The 23,046-nt window shown below is 33.9% G+C and overlaps 1 protein-coding gene across 1 annotated transcript in view; it reads right to left on the bottom strand.

The window, feature by feature from the left end:
• Window positions 1-14,808: 14,808 nt before the first annotated feature.
• Window positions 14,809-23,046, bottom strand: part of Emb (embigin) — a 57,565-nt gene continuing 49,327 nt past the window's right edge. The window contains exons 8-9 of the mRNA XM_027954384.2: window positions 21,153-21,207; window positions 14,809-20,604 (exon numbers count right to left, since the gene is read on the bottom strand). Coding sequence (XP_027810185.2) covers window positions 20,587-20,604; window positions 21,153-21,207 — 73 coding nt within the window. The 3' untranslated portion in view covers window positions 14,809-20,586. The remainder of the gene's footprint in view (window positions 20,605-21,152; window positions 21,208-23,046) is intronic.

Raw genomic sequence — 23,046 nt, 5'->3', positions numbered from 1 at the left:
AAAACCTTCCTCGGCATTTTATGGTGGGCGTGGCTATCAGATAAGATCACCATTTGAGCAGGTACCTGATTTCCAATTCCTCCCCGCTTTACAACAGCATTAACTTGGCACAGTGGCCACCCAACACAAGAACAGCTCTCAGTTGGACAGGATTGCAGTGGGAACAGGGCGCCATCCACCTGGTGTGAGCCTGCAAGTGAGAGGTCCCGCAGTTGGGACCTGATAAATAAGAGAGGGAAGAGGACTAAAGTCTGGAGCATAACAGAGAGATCAGGATTTGGAAAAGCTCCAGGCAAGAGATGGAAACGATACAGGGGGCTCAAGTCAGATGAGTGGTCACAAAAAAAGACCCCGTGAGGCACTATTTTTCCCTGCTGGGATTGGTGTGCGACACTCCCCACTTACAGGCACTCCACACCAGGTCCAATCTTCACACCCTGGTTACCTACACCATCCTGAGGGCAGAGACACCTACTGCATGAGACAATCCCACCTACTGGATGATAAGAGAAAGAAAGGATCTCTAAGAGTATTTTTTTCTCTTATTCTTTCTCTTCTATCCTTCTATCTTCTAGCCCTCACATCCACAACATATGTAAAATCAAGAACTTTGCACAAAATAGGACTTTGAGGACTGAGTCACCTGAATAATATAATATAGAGGAATTGCATAAGCCCTTTTATTTCTCCTTTTTTTTTCTCTTTTTTATTTCTTTTTTTCCTTTTTTTCTCTTTCGTCTTCCTTCACCCTCCAAATTATACTTTTTTAACATCTTGTATTTTTCTAAAAACATGTGTGTTTGTTTTATGTACAAAGGAGCGCCTTAGAAGAATCTTCCCACGTAATTGTCTACCCCAAATTACTTCCTATGTATTCTCCTGTTACTTACCCTCTTCACTAGATTTCTCCTTCATGTTTCCTAAGATATATTAACTATAAATGCTCGCATCTTCTCCCCTCAACATATCACCCTATGCCTGACCCCTAGTTCATTGTCTACCACCAGAAACTATAAACCTTTTTATGAAACTACTGATTATATTTTAAGTAATAATTGAATCCAGCATTTCTGGACATTGAGATTAAACTTTAAATGTCTTAATAACAATAATCTGTTCATAAGTGGTGTATTGTTGATATTGGGATCTGTTAACATTGTCCTTTCCCACAAAGGAGAGATCTTGGAACCCTACAAAAGCACTATAAATCAATAGGGTAAAAACAATAACACACCATCCACAGAGCTGGAAAGGAAGACACATGAGCAACATGAATAGACAAGGGAAGAAAGTACCACAAACAAATCAAGACAACACATCATTAGAAGAATTGGCAGCTACAGCAGAAAAAAATTACAGAGAAAGATTTCAGGATATACATGGCTAAAATGTTTTGGGATCTCAAAGAAGACATAAGAGAACAAATACAGGCAGTGAAAGATCACTTCGAAAATGGGCTACATAAACAAATCCAAGAAGCAAAAGATCACCTCAACAGGGAGATAGAGGTTCTACCAAAACACCAAACAGAAATCCTTGAAATTAAAGAAATAATAAACCAAATTAAAAACTCAAATGAAAGCATCACCAACAGAATAGACCATTTAGAATATAGGACATCAGACAAAGAAGATCAAATAAATCATCTTGAAAAGAACATAGACCACACAGCAAAAATAAGAAACCAAGAGCAGAACATTCAAGAAATATGGGAGAGCATAAAAAGACCAAATATAAGAGTTATTGAAATAGAGGAAGGCATAGAGGTCCAAACCAAAGGAATGAACAATCTATTCAATGAATTTAAAATCAGAAAACTTTCCAAACTTGAAGAATGAATTGAAAATCCAAATTCAAGAAGTCTACAGAATGCCAAATGTAGAAAATCACAACAGACCCACACCAAGGCACATTATAATGCCCAACATACAGAATAAGAAGAGAATTTTAAAAGCCACAAGAGAAAGGAATCAGATTACATATAAGGGAAAACCAATTAGGTTAACAGCAGATTTTTCAACACAGACTCTGAAAGTTAGAAGATCCTGGAACAACATATATCAAGCTCTGAAAGATAATGGGTGCCAACCAAGAATCTTATATCCAACAAAATTAAGCTTTAGATTTGAAGATTAAATTAAAAACCTTCCACAATAAACAAAAGTTAAAAGAATTTATAGCTAGAAAACTATAGTACAAAACATCCTTAGCAAAATATTTCATGAAGAAGAAAGGAAAAACAGTAATGAAAATCAGCAGAGGGAGGTAGTACACTAAAGGAAAAACTAATCAAAGAGGAAAAGCAATTCAAGTAAAATAATAAAAATAAACAAATATGGCTGGAAATACAAACTATGTCTCAATAGTAACCCTAAATGTTAATGGCTTAAACTTACCAATCAAAAAATCTAGCAGACTGGATTTTAAAAAAGACCAAACAATATTCTGCCTCCAGGAGACTCATCTGATAGGAAAGGACATACACAGACTGAAGGTGAAAGGTTGAGAAAAATCATACCACCCACATGGACTGCAGAAGCAAGCAGGGGTTTCCATACTCATTTCAAATAAAGTAGACTTCAAGCCAAGGTTAATCAAAAGGATTAAAGATGGACATTGCATACTGCTCAAGGGAACCATACACCATTACATACTGCTCATTACATACTGCTCCAGGGAACCATAACAAGACATAACAATCATAAATATATATGTCACTAACAATGGTGCAACTCTGTTCATCAAACAAACTCTTCTCAAGTTCAAGAGTCAAATTGACCACAACACAATAATCTTGGGGGGCTTTAACACACCTCTGTCACCACTGGATAGATCTTCCAAACAAAAGTTGAATAAAGAAACTATAGAACTCAATAACACAATCAATAACTTAGACTTAACTGACATATATAGAATATTTCAACCTGCATCAAGCAGATACACTTTCTTCTCAGCAACCATGGATCATTCTCTAAAATAGACCATATACTATGCCACAAAGCAACTCTTAGCAAATAAAAAAAAGTAGAGATACTATTATGTATTTTATCAGATCATAATGGAATAAAATTGGAAATCAACGACAAAATAAAAAATAAAAATTTCTCTATCACCTGGAGACTAAGCAATATGCTACTGAATGAACAATGGGTCACAGAAGTCAAGAAATATGGGATAGCATAAAAAGACCAAATATAAGAGTTATTGGGATAGAGGAAGGCATAGAGGAGATTAAAAAATTCCTAGAGGTAAATAAGGACATAGACACAACATATCAAAATCTCTGGGAAACTATGAAAGCAGTACTAAAAGGAAAATTCATTGCATGGAGTTCATTCCTTAAAAGAAGAAAAAGTCAACAAATAAATGACCTCACACTACATCTCAAATCCCTAGAAAAAGAAGAACAAACCAGCAGCAAAAGCAGTACAAGGCAATAAATAATTAAAATTAGAGCTGAAATCAATGAAATTAAAACAAAAGAAACAATTGAAAAAATTGACAAAACAAAAACTTGTTGGTTCTTTGAAAAAATTGAGAGACCCTTAGCCACACTAACAAAGAGAAGGAGAGAGAGAACTCAAATTACCAGCATACATGATGAAAAAGGTAATATCATAACTGACACTACAAAAATACAGAGGATAATTAGAAACTATTTTGAAATCTTATACTCCAAAAAAAATACAAGACATTGAAGGCATTGACAAATTTCTTGCCCAGATTGAGTCAGGAAGATATACACAATTTAAACAGACCAATATCAACTGAGGAAATAGAAGAAGCCATCAAAAGCTTACCAACCAAGAGAAGCCCAGGACTGGATGGATACACAACCAAGTTCTACAAGATCTTTAAAGAAGAACTAATGCCAATACTCTTCTATTCATTTCAAGAAATAGAAAAAGAGTCAGTAATTCTAAATTCATTCTATGAGGCCAATATCACTCTGATCCCAAAACCAAGCAAAGACACATCAAAGAAAGAAAACTTCAGACCAATATCTCTAATGAACATAGATGCAAAAATTCTCAATAAAATTCTGGAAAATTGAATACAAAAACATATCAAAAAGATTGTGTAACACGATCAAGTGTGATTCAACCCAGGGATGCAAGGTTGGCTCAACATATGGAAATCAATAAATGTAATTCATCACATCAATAGACTTAACAATAAGAATCATATGATCATCTCAATAGATGCAGAAAAAGCATTTGACAGAATACAGCACCCCTTTATTTTCAAAATACTGGAAAAACTAGGGATAACAGGAACATATCTCAACATCATAAAGGCTATCTATGTTAAGCCTCAGGCCAACATCATTCTAAGCAGAGAAAAATTGAAGGCATTCCTCCTAAAAACTGGAACAAGACAGGGATGCCCTCTTTCACCACTTCTATTCAACATAGTTCTTGAAACACTGGCCAGAGCAATCAGACAGATGAAAGAAATCAAAGGGATATGTATAGGAAAAGAAGAACTTAAATTAGTACTATTTGCTGACGATATGATTTTATACCTAGAAGACCCAAAAAAAACTCCACCAGAAAACTTTTAGAACTAGTAAATGAATTCAGCAAAGTAGCAGGATATAAAATCAACACCCATAGATCAAAGGCATTTCTGTATATCAGTGACAAAGCCTCTGAGAAGGAAATGAGGAAAACTCCCCCATTCACAATAACCACACAAAAAATAAGATACTTGGGAGTCAACTTAACAAAAGAAGTGAAAGATCTATACAATGAAAATTATAGAACCTTAAAGAGAGAAATCATAGAAGATGGAAAGTTCTGCCTTGCTCTTGGATAGGCAGAATTAATATTATCAAAATGACCATACTACTAAAAGCACTATATAGAGTTAATGCAATTCCAATCAAAATCCCAATGGCATTCCTCATAGAAATAGAAAAGGCAATCATGAAATTCATCTGGAAAAATAAGAGACCCAGAATAGCTAAAGCAATCCTTAGCAAGAAGAGTGAAGCAGGTGACATCACTATACCAGACCTTAAACTATACTACAGAGCAATCGTAACAAAAACAGCATGGTATTGGCACCAAAATAGACTGGTAGACCAATGATACAGAATAGAGGACACAGAAACTAACCCACAAAATTACAATTATCTTATAATAGACAAAGGTGCCAAAAACATGCACGGGAGAAAATATAGCACTTTCAACAAATGGTGCTGGGAAAACTGAAAATCCATGTGCAACAAAATGAATTTAAACCCATATCTCTCACCATGCACAAAAGTTAACTCAAAATGGATCAAGGACCTAGGAATTAAACCAGAGACTTTGTGTCTAATAGAAGAAAAAGTAGGCCTTAATCTTCATCATGTGGGATTAGGCCACAACTTCCTTAATAAGACTCCTATAGTGCAAGAATTAAAACCAAAAATCAATAAATGGGATGGAATCAACTAAAAAGTTTTTTCTCAGCAAAAGAAACAATCTATGAGGTTAACAGAAAGCCTACATCCTGGGAGTAAATCTTTACCCCTCACACATCAGATAGAGCACAATCTCTAGGGTATATAAAGAACTCAAAAAGCTAAGCACCGAAAAAACAAATAACCCAATCAACAAATGGGCCAAGGACATGAACAGACACTTCTCAGAAAAGGATATACAATCAATCAACAAATATATGAAAAAATGCTCATCATCTCTAGCAATCAGAGAATTTCAAATCAAAACTACTCTAAGATATCATCTCACTCCAGTCAGAATAGCAGCTATTTTGAAGACAAACAACAATAAGTGTTGGCAAGAATGTGGGGAAAAAGATAAACTCATACATTGTTGGTGGGACTGTAAATTGGTGCAGCCAATATGGAAAGCAGAATGGAGATTCCTTGGAAATCTGGGAATGGAACCACCATTTGACCCAGCTATCCCTCTCCTCAGACTATACCCAAAGACTTAGAAACAGCATACTACAGGGACAGAGCCACATCAATATTTATAGCAGCACAATTCACAATAGCTAAACGGTGGAGCCAACCTATATGCTCTTCAGTAGAAGAATGGATAAAAAAAATGTGGCATATATACACAATGGAATTTTACTCAACAATAAAAGAGAATAAAATCATGGCATTTGCAAGTAAATGGATGGCGTTGGAGAAGATAATGCTAAGTGAAGTTAGCCAATTCCAAAAAAACAAATGCTGAATGTTTTTTCTGATATAAGGAGACTGACTCATAGTGGGGTAAGGAGGGGAACATGGAATGAATAGATGAATACTAGATAGGGAAGAGAGGGGGGAGGGAAAGGGAGAGGCAGAATTAGCAAGGATGGTGGAATGTGATGGACATCATTATCCAAAGTACATGTATGAAGACATGAATTTGGTGTCAACCTACTTTATATAAAAACAGAGATATGAAAAGTTGTGGTATATATGTGTAATAAGAATTGCAATGCATTCTGCTGTTGTGTATTTAAAAAAATAAAAACAATTTTTAAAAAAAGACATACATTGGCTAACATACATAAAAATGCATATTACTTCACCAATCATCAGTAAAATGCAAATTATCTTACAAACCTGTTAGGAAAACTTATCAAAGAGAAGATGTGGAAAAGTTGGATATTTTATACACTGACGATGGGAATGGAAATTGGTGCAGTGCCATGGAAAGTGGTGTGTAGGGTTCTCAGAAAATTGAAAATAGAGCTGCCATCTGATCTAGTAATTCCACTTCTAAACATATATCCAAAAGACCTAAAATCAAAGTCTGAAAATGAAGTCTGTATTCCTATGTTGGTTGCAACATTATTCACAGAAGCCAAGATATGGAAATAAACCATCCATCCAAGATGAATGGATAAACAATAATGGCAAATGTGTACAATGGAATATTATTTAGCTTTTAAAAAGAAGGAAATCCCACAATATACAAGAACATAGATAATCATATTATGCTAAGTGAGATAGCCAGTTGCAGAAGGACAAACACTATGATTCCACACTATGATTCTAATATAGTCAATCTCTCAGAAATAGAGAGCATATGGTGGTTGCTAAAAATTGGTGCGAGGGGATGGAAGCTTGCTGTTAAAGAATATAAAGTTTCAGCTTGGTAAAATAAATAAGTCCTCGTGGCTCATGCCTGTAATCCCAGCAGCTCAGGAGGCTGAGGCAGGAGGATCACGAGTTCAAAGCCAGCCTCAGCAAAAGTGAGGCGCTAAGCACCTCAGTGACACCCTGTCCCCAAATAAAATACAAAATAGGCCTGGAGATGTGGCCCAGTGGTCAAGTGCTCCAGAGATAAAAAGGATGAGTAAGTCCTAACAACCTCCTGTAAACATTGTACCTATACTTAACAGCACTGTATTGTGCACTTAAATTTTGGTTAAGGAGATATAAAGCTAAGTGTCCCTACCACAACAAAAACTGAATAAAACTTTTTTTAAAAATAAACTTTGACTTCTCTTTACATAAAAGCTATTTTATAATGTTTTAAATTACTATATTTTATATTTAGGCTTAAGGTTTTTCTTGGCCCAACACAGGAAATTGCAGAGAATAACAAAGAACAGAATTAGAGTATATTTTAATAAGTATTTTTAGAATCTCAGAAGAAGTTTTAAAAACATAGAAAAAAAAATTATTGCATGGAATTTTAATGTTGTCATAGAATAGACAACAGGCTGGTTCATGGTGTTACCAGGAAGGTGGTGTCTCATGAGCACATGCTGTTTAATGCTACATCTAGCCACAACTCTCTCCTACTTCTACAAACCATTGTGAACTCTGATTGATCACTCTTGTCTTCTGCTCTACATTGTAGCTACAATAAAGGACCAGAATACCTATTCAAAGAACATACATATGAGAAAATACAATTAGGATAGGGATATGATTATTTGTTCTGATGTTTTTTGTATATATAGAGATATCTTTGTAAATGTGCAATAAATGTGCAAGATTTTATTAAACTTTGATAATATCTTTACTTCAGAATTAAAATAACATTTTTCAGTATAGAATGTCTATTGTAGCGATGGTTAAATGCAATGAAAGATCTAATTTTCCTTTCTTACACAACTACAATAATACAGAATAAAGATCCTTACACATAGATTATCTTTATCAAGTTTATATGTAAATGTTGTCAATCATTCAATGGAAAGGAGGGATTTTAAAATGCATTGTAATTTAAATAGGATTTTTTTTTTTTTTTTGCAAAGTCTATCTGGTAAGATGCTGCGCCCCTCCCCTGACTCAGGCAATGGCAAGGCCCTACTGAGGTGGATGGCGCAAGGCGTCCATCCTCTGGAGGAGTGCAGTATGTTTCTGGGAATAGGCTGGTTTGTTTTTGTATTCCTTTAATAAGTATAGTTGCGACTTCTCATATGACCATTAAGTATGAGGGAAAGAACATGACTTTCCCAATTAATGCAACTACTTCTAAAGAATAGATATGTTTGCTCTAAGTGCAATGATTCAGCTGTGGAGTGTAAATTGTTAATGTCTAATAAAAAACTCCCCATATTCCTGTCAAGGAAGTTTTTGAGAAATTAAATTAAAATCTAGAGAAGAAGAATTAATGTTAAGAAGACAGATTAGTGCTTAGTACTGGGCAACTCGTTCTTGTTCCTGTGCACAACGGTTTGTGCTCTTACTCTTGTTTGATTAATATTAATAACAAGTTAACCATGGCACCGGTTCCAGTCAGTAAGTCAAGAAAGAATAGTCAAGGTATAGGCCAATAGTTGGGACATTTCTAACTATTATTAAAAGTTAACTAAACAGAAAAGGCTCAAAGCAAAATGTGAACTGAAAGGAAAAATGCTTGCTTATACATAAGCCAAGATACATTCTTCTATTCTAATTGTAGCTACGTAATACTTTGTTTCTTTGAATAATGATTCCTGTTTTGTAACCACAAAGTACTGTGAGCCTGCCAAAATGAAAAGTATATATGATCAACTTCACAAGTAAAGATTGGGATTCAGCACCTTCACTTTGGTGTCTGTGTTGTTTCTCCACCCCTCTCCTTCACGGACTCCTCACCATCCGTTCGTCTCTTGAGAACCCCTGTTGGAGCTGGACTCCAACAGTAAGACATTATAATCTGAGCAGAAGTTATACCTAACCCTATACTTTGCTTTTTACCAATGGTTTTAGCTCATCTTTTAGATTGACTTTCTTCTACCTGAATCAATAATAAAGAAGTAGAATTCTAAACCATATTCTTGTCTAATATAGTACTAGTCATCTAATGCTTAGATGATATGATTTTTTTTTTTTTAGAAAATGATAAGCGTCTCAGGAAGTTCCAAAGCTAGAGCAGAGACCCATTCCTACTTAATTCAGTTTCCTCCTATGACATGAGCTTATGCCTTCAGTAATTATAGTATCATCTCCAAAGAAGGAAATTGACATTGATATAAAGTGTATATAGTTCTGTTTTGTGTCACATATGTAGATTCACATAATGACCAAGAAAGAAACCTAACGCATCTCCACAAGTATTTCCCTATTACTACCTCTTTATAGTCTTCTTCACTTCCACTTGCCCCTAGTATTCCCTACCTTTGCAACTACTAATTTGTTCTTAATCTCTACAATTTCATCATTTGGGAGATGTCATATAAATGGAGTCACATCTCTTGAGATGTGCTTTTTTTTTAAGCTCAGCATAATGTCTTTGAAATCCATCCAAGTGGTTTCAAATAGCAATAATTTGTTCCTTTTATTGCTGAGTAATATTACATGCTGCAGGTGTATATGTTAATCACCTTTCTGTTACTTTAAGAAATACCTTAAGAAATTAACTTACAAATAGGAAAAGTTTATTTCGCCTCACAGTTTTAGAGGTTTTGATTTATGATTGATTGGCCCTGCCACTTTGGGCCTGTAGCCAGGCAGTACATCACGGCAGGAGAATATGGAAAAAACATTCATCTTGTAACTGGGAATGAAAGAGAAAGAGGAGAAATCAAGAGTCCCAACATTTCCTTCAAGGGCAGAGGTTTTGACTGGAAGACCTCCCGGAGTCCCAATCTCTTATTAAAGTTTCTCCCACCTCCCAATAGTAATAAGTTGAGAACTGAGTCCTCTAACTCATGGGCCTTTGGAGAACAAATAAAATCCAAGATGTAGCAGTATAGTACAGTTGTTTAAATACTTACCTATTTAAGATGTTTGTTTCTGGTTTTAAACTATTATAACTAAAGATGCTGTGAACAACCATGGATACTTTTTCTGTGTGAACATTAGTTTTTATTTCTCTGAGATAAATACTGAGAAGTAAGATTGTTCGATCATATCCCAAGTGCATGTTTATATTTTAAGAAATTTCAATATCAATTTCCATAGTGTCTATGTATTTCCACAAACAATGTATGAGATATATGATTTCTGTGCATCCACACCAAGCATTTGGGTATTTTCAGTATTTTTATTTTTGTTATGCTCATACATATATAGTGATATCAAAGGCTGGGATGTTGAATAACTTTGCCTATGTTTCTTTGTCATGTGCAAATGGTCCTCAATTTACAATGATATGATGCCCAGATAAACTCATTCTAAGTTGAAGGTATAATCAAGTTGAAAATGCATTAAATTTATCTAAACTACCAATCACTATAACTTAATCTAGCCTACTTTAAATGTGCTCAGAACACATACATTAAGCCTACAGTTGGATGAAAAAAAAAATCTTAACACAAGGCATATTTTTAATAAAGTTTTTAATATCTCAGGTAATTTATTGGAAACATTATGTATACTGCAGAACATCAGTCATTTACCCTCGTGATACATGGCTGACTGGGAGCTATGGCTAGGTGCTGCTTCGCAGCATCAAGAGAATATTATACCATGTGTCACTGGCCCCAGAAAAGATCAAAACTCAAATTCAAAGCAAGGTTTCTACTGAATGTGTATAACTTTGGAATTATTATAAAGCCAAAAAATCATAAGCCCATGGCTATGGGTTTAGTTCATTGGTAGTGTATGTGCCTAGCATGTGTGAGACCCTGAATTCCATCCTCAGCACCAAAAAAAAAAAAAAAAAGAAGAAGAAGAAAGAAAAAGAAAACTAATACATCAAGCAATCATTAGTTGGGAGGACCATCTGCAGCTGTAGAGCTACTCAATTACTTTTTGCATATTTCAATATCTATGGTGGTTTTCGTGGGCATTGTGTGGCGCATTTTATCTAAATTGCCTAATTTATGTGTCAGAATTGTTTATACTATTTATTATCCTTTTGATATATCTAGGGTCTATAATAATATTGCTTTTTACATTTCTGGTATTGTTAATTTGTCTTTTTTCCCCCTTTTTAGTCTTGCTGGAGGTTTGCCAATTTTATTCATCTTTTCAAAAAAAAAAAAAAAAACCACTAGGATTTTGTCTCATTGATTTTCTCCATTGTTTGGTTTCAATTTCATTGATTTCTGTTCTTGTCTTCATTATCCTCTTTGTTTTGCTTGCTGCTGCAGCCCAGGACCATAAGAAAGTATCATACTGCAAATTACTGACCTGGAAAATAAGACTAAATGCTTTAGATTTATTTGTTCTTTTTTCTAGTTTCTTAGAGTAGGAGCTTAGGGTGATTTGAGACTTTTTCACTTTTCTAACATAAAATTTTAATGCTCCAAGTGTCCCTCAAAGCACTGCTTTTGCTAAGTCACAGATTTTGATATATTTTTCTTTCTGAACATTGTGCTTTTTAGATTTGCCTTAAAACTTATTTAACTCGAGAATTATGTACAAACATGTTAACATCCAAGTGGGGGAAGATTTTCCCATTATTTTTTTTTATTACTGATTCTAGTTTGATTCCATTTTGGTCATAAAAACATACTCTATAATTTCAGTGTTGAGAGAGGACTGTTGAGGTCTCCAACTATAATTGTAGATTTGTCTATTTAGTTCTCTAAGTTTTTGCTGCTAGGTATATCACATTGCAAGTTAGTTGTCTGGTCTATATTTTCTTGCTGGGTTAACACTTTTATTATGTGTGGTGTAATGTCCTTTGTTGTTCCTGGTAGTTTTTTTTACTCTGACTCCCATTTCATCTGATATTAATACAGTCACTTCTGCTTTCTTTTGGTTAAAGTCTATTTGGCATATATTTCCATCTTTTCATTTTCAGTTTACCTATATTGTCACATTTAAATTGTTTCTTATGGGCAACATATAGTTGGTTTATTTTAAATCTATTCTGCCAATCTCTGCCTTATTGGCATAGAAGTCTATTTAGACTTACAAAAAATATTTTTTAATTTATATATGACAGTGGAATGCATTACAATTCTTATTACATATATGAAGCACAATTTTTCATATCTCTGGTTGTATACACAGCATATTCACACCAATTCATGTCTTCATACATGTATTTTGTATAATGTATAGTGATCATCACATTCCACCATCATTAATAACCCCATGCCCCCTTCCTTCCCCTCCAGCCCCTCTGCCCTATCTAGAGTTCATCTCTCCCCATGCTCCTGCTCCCTATCCCACTATGAATCAGCCTCCTTATATCAAAGAAAACATTTGGCATTTAATTTTTTGGGATTGACTAACTTCACTTAGCATTATCTTCTCTACCTCCAGCCATTTACCTGCAAAAGTAGACTTACAAAATTATTGGTGCTATTAGGGCCTAACCCTGATATTTTCTTTTTCTGTTCATTGTTTTTCCTGTTATGTTTTCCCCTGAATTTCTGTGGGGTCATCATAACATGTTTTAGAATTTCACTTTGATTTATCTGTAATGATTTTACCACATCTCTTTTATAGCTTTTTTTAGTGGTAGCTCTCGATATTACACAATTTTATGTATAATTTATTACAATTTACTATTGCTGACACTTTACAGTTTTAAGTGAAGTATAGAAAACTTACCTTCTTTCATGTCCCTTTGCATCCTCACTCAATACTAAATATTCATAATATTTCCTTTACATTCACATTATATTGGCAACCAGATCAATGTTGTCATTCTTTGCCTTAAGAGTCAAACATAAGAAAAATCAGAAAAGGAGATGCTGTGTTTATTGATAATTTTATTCTTTTCATTGTTACTTCTTCCTTCCTGATGTTCCAAAATTCCTTTTTTTTTTTTTTTATCATTCCCTTTCTCTTTGGAGAATTTTAGCCATTCTTTTGAAGTGGGTCTGCTGGTGACAAGGTTTTTTAGTGTCCTTCATTGAGAATGTCTTGATTTCCAAATGCATTACTAAGAATTATTTCACCAGATGCAGAATTTTACTGGTAGTAAGAGCATCTGAATAATGCTGTGACACTTTTCTAGGTTCTATGTCTCTGATGAGAGTACGCTGTCATTCAACTTGCTTTTCTCCACTAATTGATAAGGTATTGTTTCTGTATTGCTGCTCTCAGGATTATCTTGTCTCTAGTTTTCACAATTGTGATGATGATGTACCTTGGCAAGGATTTTATTGAATGCACTCTGCTTGGGGTTTTCTCACTTTCTTGGCTTTATAGGCTAATGGTATTTGTTAAATTTTGGGGAGTCACAAGTCCAGGTTCCTGCCAGGCATGGTGACACATTCCTGTAGTGCCAGCTACCCAAGAGGCTGAGACACCAGGATCACTTGAGCCCAGAAATTCAACACCAATCAACCTGTGCCAAATATCAAGACTTCATTTCAAAAACAATAGTTTAGGTACCACACACACTCTGACTCCATTGATAATCCAGAAGAAGGGTATATGGCTCTTCTAGGGCAAAAGCAGAAGTTCAGAATTTTCAGTAAGAATGAGAGGAGTTTCTCATTATCAGGAATGAAAAATTTTAGCTCCCAATCCCAACTCTTCACTCAGCATTTGATGCTGAGGGTAGGGTTGGGGCAACACCAGTAATGTTTGGCTCATGTCAGAATCATTGTTTGTTTTGTAAGGCCTAACATTGTTATCTGCACTTAATGGAATAGGAAAAAACATATCTACTCCAAATTTCACAGGATGACCTTCTAACCATGGTTTTTAATCTAGTTTCTGCAAAATACTATTGCTCACTTCCTTCAAATTGGCCACATGTTTTAGAACACAGATACTTCTTTGTTAACCATTGGTAATTTAAATATATATTTGTTTTATTAAAGTAAGAGTCAAATATAATACATAATAAGATATTCTAATATCCTCAATATTTTTCTCCTTTAACTATTAGAATCATTAAAATGCACTAATTAGAATATTGATTCTTTTTGTAGCAGTAGACATTTTAATAGAATACAAAATTAACCATAATTTTTGCTGAATCAATCCAAAATGGCACTGAAAAGTTGAAAAAAAATTACCCAGGACCATGAGCAAATTTATTCTATGCATCAATTTCATTTTAAATGTTCATTTTTATCAAAGTCATGGTTGCCATTTAAATTTTTAAAATATAGTTTAGTACATTTTGAAAATTGCTTTCTGACTAGCTTTCAATTTGATATGTCAAACAAAATGCAGTTTCAGGGGCTGGGGCTGCAGCTCAGCAGCGAAGTACTTGCCTAACACTTGTAAGGCAGTGGGTTTGATCCTTAGCACCACATAAAAAATAAACAAATAAAATAAAGACATGCTGTCCATCTACAACTACAAAAATAGATAAATAAAATTTAAAAAAAAAACAGAGTTTCAGCTTTGGTGAACTTTTGTGTTAGGTTTGAGAAAGATAAATTGTCTAATAAAACTTTAAGTTTCTTATGAGTACATACAAAGAAAAAAAAATGTTTTCTATTAACATTCACTTATAGATCATTACTAACAATGTAAAATTTGAAAGTATATTTCCAATATTTAAATTTTTAATTCACAAAATTTATTTTATTGAGTTTAATTGTATATTAGATACATGCTGGGTTATGCAAATAACCAAAGATTTTTACAACATTCTTATACACATATTTTCTGTGCTATTTACACAATACAGAAAGGCACTGATGAGAATTTACACATGGGCTAATAAAAGAAATCATTACAATTATTAGGAAATATGTCATAATAAGTCAATGGTCCTTGACTTAAATAAGATTAAAGTTTATGGTCAACTTTTATCTTGAAAGGTACAAAAGCAGTTAATATAATCATATTTTGTGCTATTCATTTTACAGCATTAGATAATATTAGTTAATTACATATGTAATAAATCTAATATTTTCATTTATTTATGAAACTTTAGAAAAAATAATTTGTGATAAATTATTTTCTGAATTAAATTAAAAATTGCATAGCAAAATTAATTTTCATGAACAACGTTTTTAAACACATTAGATAACACACCAAAATAATATGTAGATTTTAACCAGTACTCTAAACAGGTTTCCCTCACATTTTCCCATGGGGTAATGAAAGAGTAAGAAATATAGATGTTATAGGTTAGTCGTGGAATTAAAAGAAATTTTGACAATGCTATTCACATGCAAATATTGTAATAAAGGCATCACTGGGCATGTCTGATTCACCTAGAACCCCAGACATTATTATAATGATGAATTAATCAGAGGATACACATATCCAAATAACTGTCCAGTTCATCCCATAAGCTAGCAAAAATCAAGATTTTATTTGCCATTTTCTCTTTTAACTTGTGAATCATACTTTTAATGCCAATAAATCTGAGTCATATCACATGCTTGCACAAAGTATTAATGAAACTTTAAGCTTAGTAGATGGTCTCACTATAGGCACTTCTCCACAGTGACATTCACCTGACATTTATTAAAAATGACTATTTTCATCATTACCTAAAATTGGCTATCCTCTGAAAGTTAATTTCTGTTAATCATTCAAACTTGCTGCAGATGTTACCACTGTGTCTATGGTAGAACATCCATAAAATACTCAGTTCCTCCCTGTAGGCTAAAAGTATGACCACCGGGTTCATTTTCTGTCTTTTGTCTTTGTGATTTTATAATTAACATCTTCTTTCACTTTCAGTGTTGTGAAAAATTTTATGGTCACACTCACCACTCACAAGTAGAATTAGAAAAAGTGTTAAAACAAATTAAGGTATTTTGATTCCCCAGCACCAATGGAGAGACACAGGATGCCAAAGCATGGGTTCCCTAAATCTTGAGTGAAAGATTATGGAACTTATGATATAACTGGCCAGCCAGAAGAGTGAATTTCAAAAATCATAGAAAGATAATACATAATAACCTTATTTTCTAAGAAGTGTGTAACTAACAGGTAGAGTTGCTCCACAAGGTAGGTAAGCCTAAGTTAGCACTTAGGATTTCAGTCCCAATTCTAAACATGACAGGCAGGATGACTTGAGGCACTTACTCCATCTCTCTGAGCCTAAGTTCCCTCATCTATAAATATAAAATAGCAGGAAATAACTGTTTAATGACATAGGATGATGTGGAGATTAAATGATATAAAATATTCCAAAGCATTTTGCATGGTGCCTATCACACACTATGCACTCAATAAATGTCAGTTGTTGTTATTAAATAATGTAATATTCCTTAATGAAGAACTCAGTTGGCAACAAGGCATATAACTGACTTTCCAGATGGAGTGCAAAGACATCTCTAAGTGTGGTATGAAAGAAGTGCACATAGTGCCAGTTTTCTTTTTCTTTATAATAGGATAAATTTGCAGTTAATCAAAATCAAAGTAGACATGTATAAATATGTATGATTCAAGATTCCAAAATAATTGAATCATTCCTCTATTTCTCATTCATTTCATAAATATTTATTCAGAGCACCGACAAGTAGGTCACTGCCTTTTAATTAATACTGGAACACATTCTTGAAGTCATTCCTATCTAAAGTTGAGCATCACTAATGTGAAGTAAGTCCCCAATTCTGTGTATAAATTTGTTCAGTTACAGAAGATTCATTTTCTACCAAGAAGTAGAGCAGATACTCAGTAAATCATTTTGCATAAACCTATTTAAGTGCCTCAAAGATAAGGACCCAGTGCATAAGCAAGCAGAACTGACAACTTTTCCTTTTGATGAATTTGATGAAAGGTATGCTTTCAGGGATCCAAACTAAAATGTTTTTTTAAAAAATTGTTTCTTTTAAAATTAAAGTCTGAAGTGAATTCTGAGAATGAGGTATCAGAAGACACTGTCTGGACGGGGACAGTGGAATGAGATTAGTGAAGTGGACACAACTATCAACTCTCTAGGGAACCATACAAAAGAATACAATTACTGAAATTCTTTACATTTAAAGTCAACACATTAACTTACAAAATAAAATAAAAAATGGGCTTATCTGTGTGCTGTCCATGAAACATGGAGGACAATAGGAACTTAAGTTAAAAACAATACTTTCTGTATAATAGTTTAGGCAAGTTATATGATTGTTTTCCCCTGTTAAAATATTTTTAAAATTCTGATTTGTCACCATTTAAATTGTTTCTCTAAAATAAGCACAAATTTACAAAAGTTGATTTATTTATTTTTTATTTTTTTTAGTTATAGATGGACACAATGCCTTTATTTATTTATTTATTTATTTATTTATTTTTGTGGGGCTGAGGATCAAACCCAGTGTCTCACATGTGCCTGGCAAGTGCTCTACCACTGAGCCACAAGCCCAGCCCAAAACTTGATTTTTATTAATAAATTTATCCATTCAAAACACATTTTCATGACATCTTTAACATATGTTCATTGTGGTAGATACAGGGCATAAAAATAAAAGGCAAACTCCAGGAAAGAGTCCAGCAAACATATTTTATAATACAGGGCAATAAATGCAGAGAAGTTTGTGCACCTAAGATAGTACATGTCTCACTGGGTATGAGAACTACCCAAAGTCATAAGATCAGCATAAAATTATGACAGGTAGTCTTGAGCTAGTGGAGTGGGGAAAGACATCAGGGAGAGCATTCTGGGCTCAATCTCTATGTATAAAAGCTACTTCAAGACATTGGAGAGAGATCAGCAATTTGGTTAACTGCAATATTAAGAAATGGCAATGGTGAGCCTATAGCAATTTGGCCTGGAACCTATCAGGTGAAGTTCAAAAGTGAGATTTGTATTTAAGAAAGAGGATCAAGCAGCAGCACAAAAGATGGGTTGATAGAAGATGAGACTGGGGAACAAAAATCAGCTGGTGAAGGTGGGATGGGGGGAGGCAATGGGGTGGATTAATGAGCTATTAAGGTCAAAGAAATGGAGATTCATGACCCATAAGTAAAGGAGAAGAAAGGAGCACAATCAATTTTAAAATTGGGCCTACATAAGTAATGCTAGGGAAAAACAGACTGCAAAAGGAAAAGATATACTTTTTCATATAACCTGAATGTGAAAATATCTGGGAATTCTATAACATCATTAAATCCACTTATTATTCTGAAAATCCCCATGAGCTGGAAAGAATCACAAAATTTCCCTAGGTGTCTAACATATAAAGCTGGAGTGGTTTCTCTGCTTCAGCTTTTCTTCTGCTTAGTATCTGTAGTCCATTGACAATTGGACGTTCTTAGTTATTCCATTTATCTTTTCCATGAGGTGAGGTAATGGAATCATTTCATTTTTAATAAACAGTGCTAAAGCAATTTTCCAGGGCCCTCCAGAGAGACTCTGAAAAGCCAAACATCAACTTAAATGTTGAAGCACCTTTTCTGCCTAGAGTTTTTAAAATAACTTGTCTTTGCTAGAAAAAAAGTAAATGGTAAGCATTGCCACTTAAAAGCAATGCCACTTAAAATTTCAATTTACTAGATAAATGTTTCAGATCATTCAACCTTAGGGCACTAATTTTCTTTTTTTTTTTTTCTTGAAATCTATTTTAACCTAAACAGTTGGTGGTGTCAAAATAGAAGCATGTACATGCAAAAGAGCTATACTGATTTGGTGTTGTACACAGCTAGTCGCAGTTATACCAATTTGAATTGGACTTACTCATATAACAGTTTTGATTAATTTTTCACTGAATTCAAGTTGTTTGGATTAAACTAACTGCCATCATATCACCCAAGATAATTTTTTCAAATTAATAATGAATTAAATCAAAACAAATGAATGGCTCTAAGACCAATAAAATTAATTTGGCCACAAAGCAGTGTATTCCAGTTTGATAAAATTTATATGTCTACTCAACATGTTTTATGACAAAAGACTGCACTGCTGCAGCAATAAAATAATGAGCAGTTTCCAAGTGCTTACTTTATGTATATTACTTATGCTATTAATAACATTAGGTAAGATACCATATAATTTTCACTATTAGAATCTTATAATTTTCTTAACCAATATATGCATGGTGCAAGTTTCTATAAAATATTTCTTTTCAAATCACTGAATTTTCTTCCCCAAGTTTTAATCCTTTAATCATCAAGAAATGTGAATTTTTAACATAGTCCCAAGCTCTTCCCTCTTTGCTTCTAATTGTTCTTAACCCTGTTGCCCGATAAGCAGCAGGACCCCAGGCCCTTAAGTATCAAGAGCTCCCAATCTAGTATGAGGCATAATTTCCATATTTCATTTAAAGCCATTGATCACTTTTCCTATCCGTTTAGATTTCATTTCATTTAGTTATAGTGACCTTAGAGAATATTTCAGTTATATGTGCAATAGAAACTATCTATTTTTTCAAGATAAGTCTAAGGCATTTGCAACAACATGGAAGTACTTTAGTACTTTCAGATTTCAGTCTAAGGAATTATTATCATAAAGCATCAATTGTGTATTTTTATATATTTAACCAGTCATAAATTCCAAGAAACTACATAACAAATAAAAGATACTAGGAAACCATGAACCACAGATGAATTACAGATAGTCACAGTGTTGCATTATGACTATATAGTTCTGCAACTTAAAACATGAACACCAGGAGGTGTACCTGAAAAAGTTCAAACCCCATGGTGGGGAGAAGGGGATTCTACTTATAAAGACTAAGCAGATCTTTGGTTTGGTGTAGGAAAGCAATGGAAATGAGTGGATTAAGATTAGGAGGATTTGCTTTTGTAGTGACAGCACTTTGGGACAAGCAAATGGTTTTATTTCCTTGCTTTAAACCATTATTTATGGATTAAAAGTATATATTTATTCTACAAATTGTAGGATAACCATCATTAGCAAAAGCACAAAGTATTCATTTCCAAAGAAGACACATTTTTTTACAGTATCACAGAAGGAAGAACTTTACATGAAAATTGTTACAAATACTTCACATACAGAGTAAGATTTGGGGAAAAAAATAACTTTTTAAGACAAATGGCAAAGGCTTTCTCTTTAATAAATTCTTTGGTTTTAAACAGGTCTTTAGTGACATTTGTTCAATAAACTATTAACTGATTTTGCTGGTGTCTGTTCTGTGTGTCCGTTATGGACCAGGATGTAATTCATTATCTTGGATTACAACTCATAGAACATGTTTGAAACAATTTACCTTGCTTTAACATAAAAACAATAACAAAATAAAAATATATCTTTAGATATGAGATAGCACATTTTGTTTATGAAGCTACTACTTTGTGTGTTGCATAAACTTTTTGTCTTTTAAAAAAATAAAAACTCTGATGGTCTTAAAAGAAAGGATAAACCAAGATGAAATATGAACTCTGCACACATCTTCCCATGACCCCTGACATGATCTTTCCATTTATTGGTTCCCAGATTCCTGCATTAAAAAAAAACATAATAAAACATAATTAATGTCCTCATTATTCTATAATAACTATCACTTTAGCAAAACAAAAGTACTGGGAAACAGGGGTAACCTACTGCCAAAGTGAGGAGCTCTGCTGTTGATGAATTAAGAAAATTTTAACTCAATAAAAAAAAAAATCAGCAATTATGAATTAATTCACAGCACTAAATATATGGGAATATATGAAAATAAAATGATAGAATAATACAGAAAACTTGAGAGAAAGAAAACGTTATGTGAAAAATTGTAAAAGAAACTAGCCCAAGGTGATTAAAAATAAATACATAGAGAGAATGCAATTGATTTACTTTTAGATTGGTTGCTACCTATTTTCTGGTGGAGAAGGATGCTATTAATTTTTGTATAACTATATATTTTCTTCTATAATAGTATAACAAGCATATTCAAGCACACTGTCAATTACTATGTCTGTTTTGAAACTCAAAAGAAACTGGATTAATAGCCTGTGTATATTGGATTTTGCCTTGTAGCTCAATGATCATTTGGAAGTAACTTACAATTTTTCTGTGTCTTGGGGCATTATTTTCTATACCATTGCTATCATCTGATTTCCTGTGAGGAAAACAAAAAGGGAAATCATTATATGTTTACAATGCATAAAATTAAGTCAGTATATACCATTTACATCATGGCGATCAGGATAAAATGGAAAATGCCAATGCAGACAGAATGCATTTTTCTAAAAATATTTTATTCTTAATGTTGATTTTTATTTTTGTGTCAGTGCTTGGAGAAGGGTTGTTGCCTTGATGTCGATGATAAAAGCTCATTTGTTCTATGCAAAGGGAAGAGCACGAATGGGATTTGGGCATATAACCATAACTTAGGCATTGTTTGGAATCATGCAAGATAATAGCCAATAAGGAGCTCAACTAGGTTGTGTCACACAGGTCTCATGCTTTGATGTTTATTACATTGCATTAGAGGTCAAACACGGTTCTTTACCCAATGTACATCAGAACAAGACTATAAATGTGGGCTTCAGATTCTTAAGAATGACTAAACTAGGTAACTGTTGTGCATTGTGAATGTCCCTGGAGATCTGTGCAGGCTTGAGCTCATTAAACTACTGCCACTAAGCAATAAATTCAACCACCCAATCAATAATGTCAAAATTGGAGTGTGTGGATGGTGGTAGGTGGAACTGTGTAGATTATACATCCAAGTGGAGTGAATAAATGCACAATCTCCTTATTGAACTATTTGCAGTAACTAGCTTGTTTTGATGTTATTGTGTTGAGTATTATATTTTTAGATCTTTTTCATCAAGAAAATCCTATAATCATGGGGATCTAAGTACATATATAAATGTTATATGTAAAATATATTTTGTGTATAATACATAAAAATTTTTTTCTGCCCCCCACAATTATCTCTAACACAAAAAATCTAGAAGAACATTGTTACAGGGTACAAGGTTGGATTGGTCTAAATAAACTAAAAGTGTCCTCGCTCCTTGTACTAATCTTTTACTGAGATAACCTAAAAAATTGAGACATTTTAAATGATTTCTGTGGTACAGTGAAGGATGAAGAAAATCATGTGCACTACCCCAGTTCTCAAAAAAAAAAAAAAAAAAAAAAATTCATTCTTTGTATTATAGATTGAATCAGTTTGATATTGTCTCTAAGATATCCTAAGGGGGAAAAATACTGAATAGGGGAGGCTGCGTACATGACCATGAAATTATACAGAACTGACAGTCCATTCCATACTGTTCAGGCAAACTGTTTATTAGTATGTCTTGCACAAACTAGAATGCAGCCTCTACCTGTGACCTCACAGGAATGGTCAGGGACTCTGTGGAGGCTGAACCAGGGGAACAGAAGAAGCAAGGCAAGGTTATGCTTGTCTTCCAGTATGCGAACAGCTGTTGCATATTTAGGATTCTAAGAATAAGAAAGAGGTCCAATACATGGGAATCAGAACAATTCAAAGTTCAGGTCACAATAAACAAACTGCCCAAGTTTTCCAGGAAGACAGCAGACTGCCTTGGGAGAAGTGTGATTGCCTACCAACTGGAAGAATGTCAGATTCCAATACAAAGCCTTTTCTTCCCTACCTGGTTTCATGGAACTCCCTGTTTTAATTATTTTGTGCGGTTAACTGGTTAACTTGGAAGCTCACCTCTTGATCTCTCCCTCTCTCTTTTTTTTTTTTTTAACCTGCTATTTGTGAACTGAGTCAAAATGCCGGTTTGAATGTCTGTGTATTGCTGCAAGACAACTGTCTGGCCCAATACTGTTCTTTCAGGTGGCTGCAGACTCACACCCCAGGACACCTAAGGGCTAATAAGGATAAACTTCCAGTGTCATTTTGTGTTGGTGACAGTTGTCCAGTTCTCCCACTTCTCAGGTTTTTTCATCTGCGATAGTCTCACATTCTCAGTCT

The sequence above is a fragment of the Marmota flaviventris genome, chromosome 5 (assembly GCF_047511675.1).
Source record: "Marmota flaviventris isolate mMarFla1 chromosome 5, mMarFla1.hap1, whole genome shotgun sequence".
Taxonomy (NCBI): domain Eukaryota; kingdom Metazoa; phylum Chordata; class Mammalia; order Rodentia; family Sciuridae; genus Marmota; species Marmota flaviventris.
The sequence above is the reverse complement of the archived record's forward strand: the minus strand, read 5'-3'. Positions and strand labels throughout refer to the sequence as shown.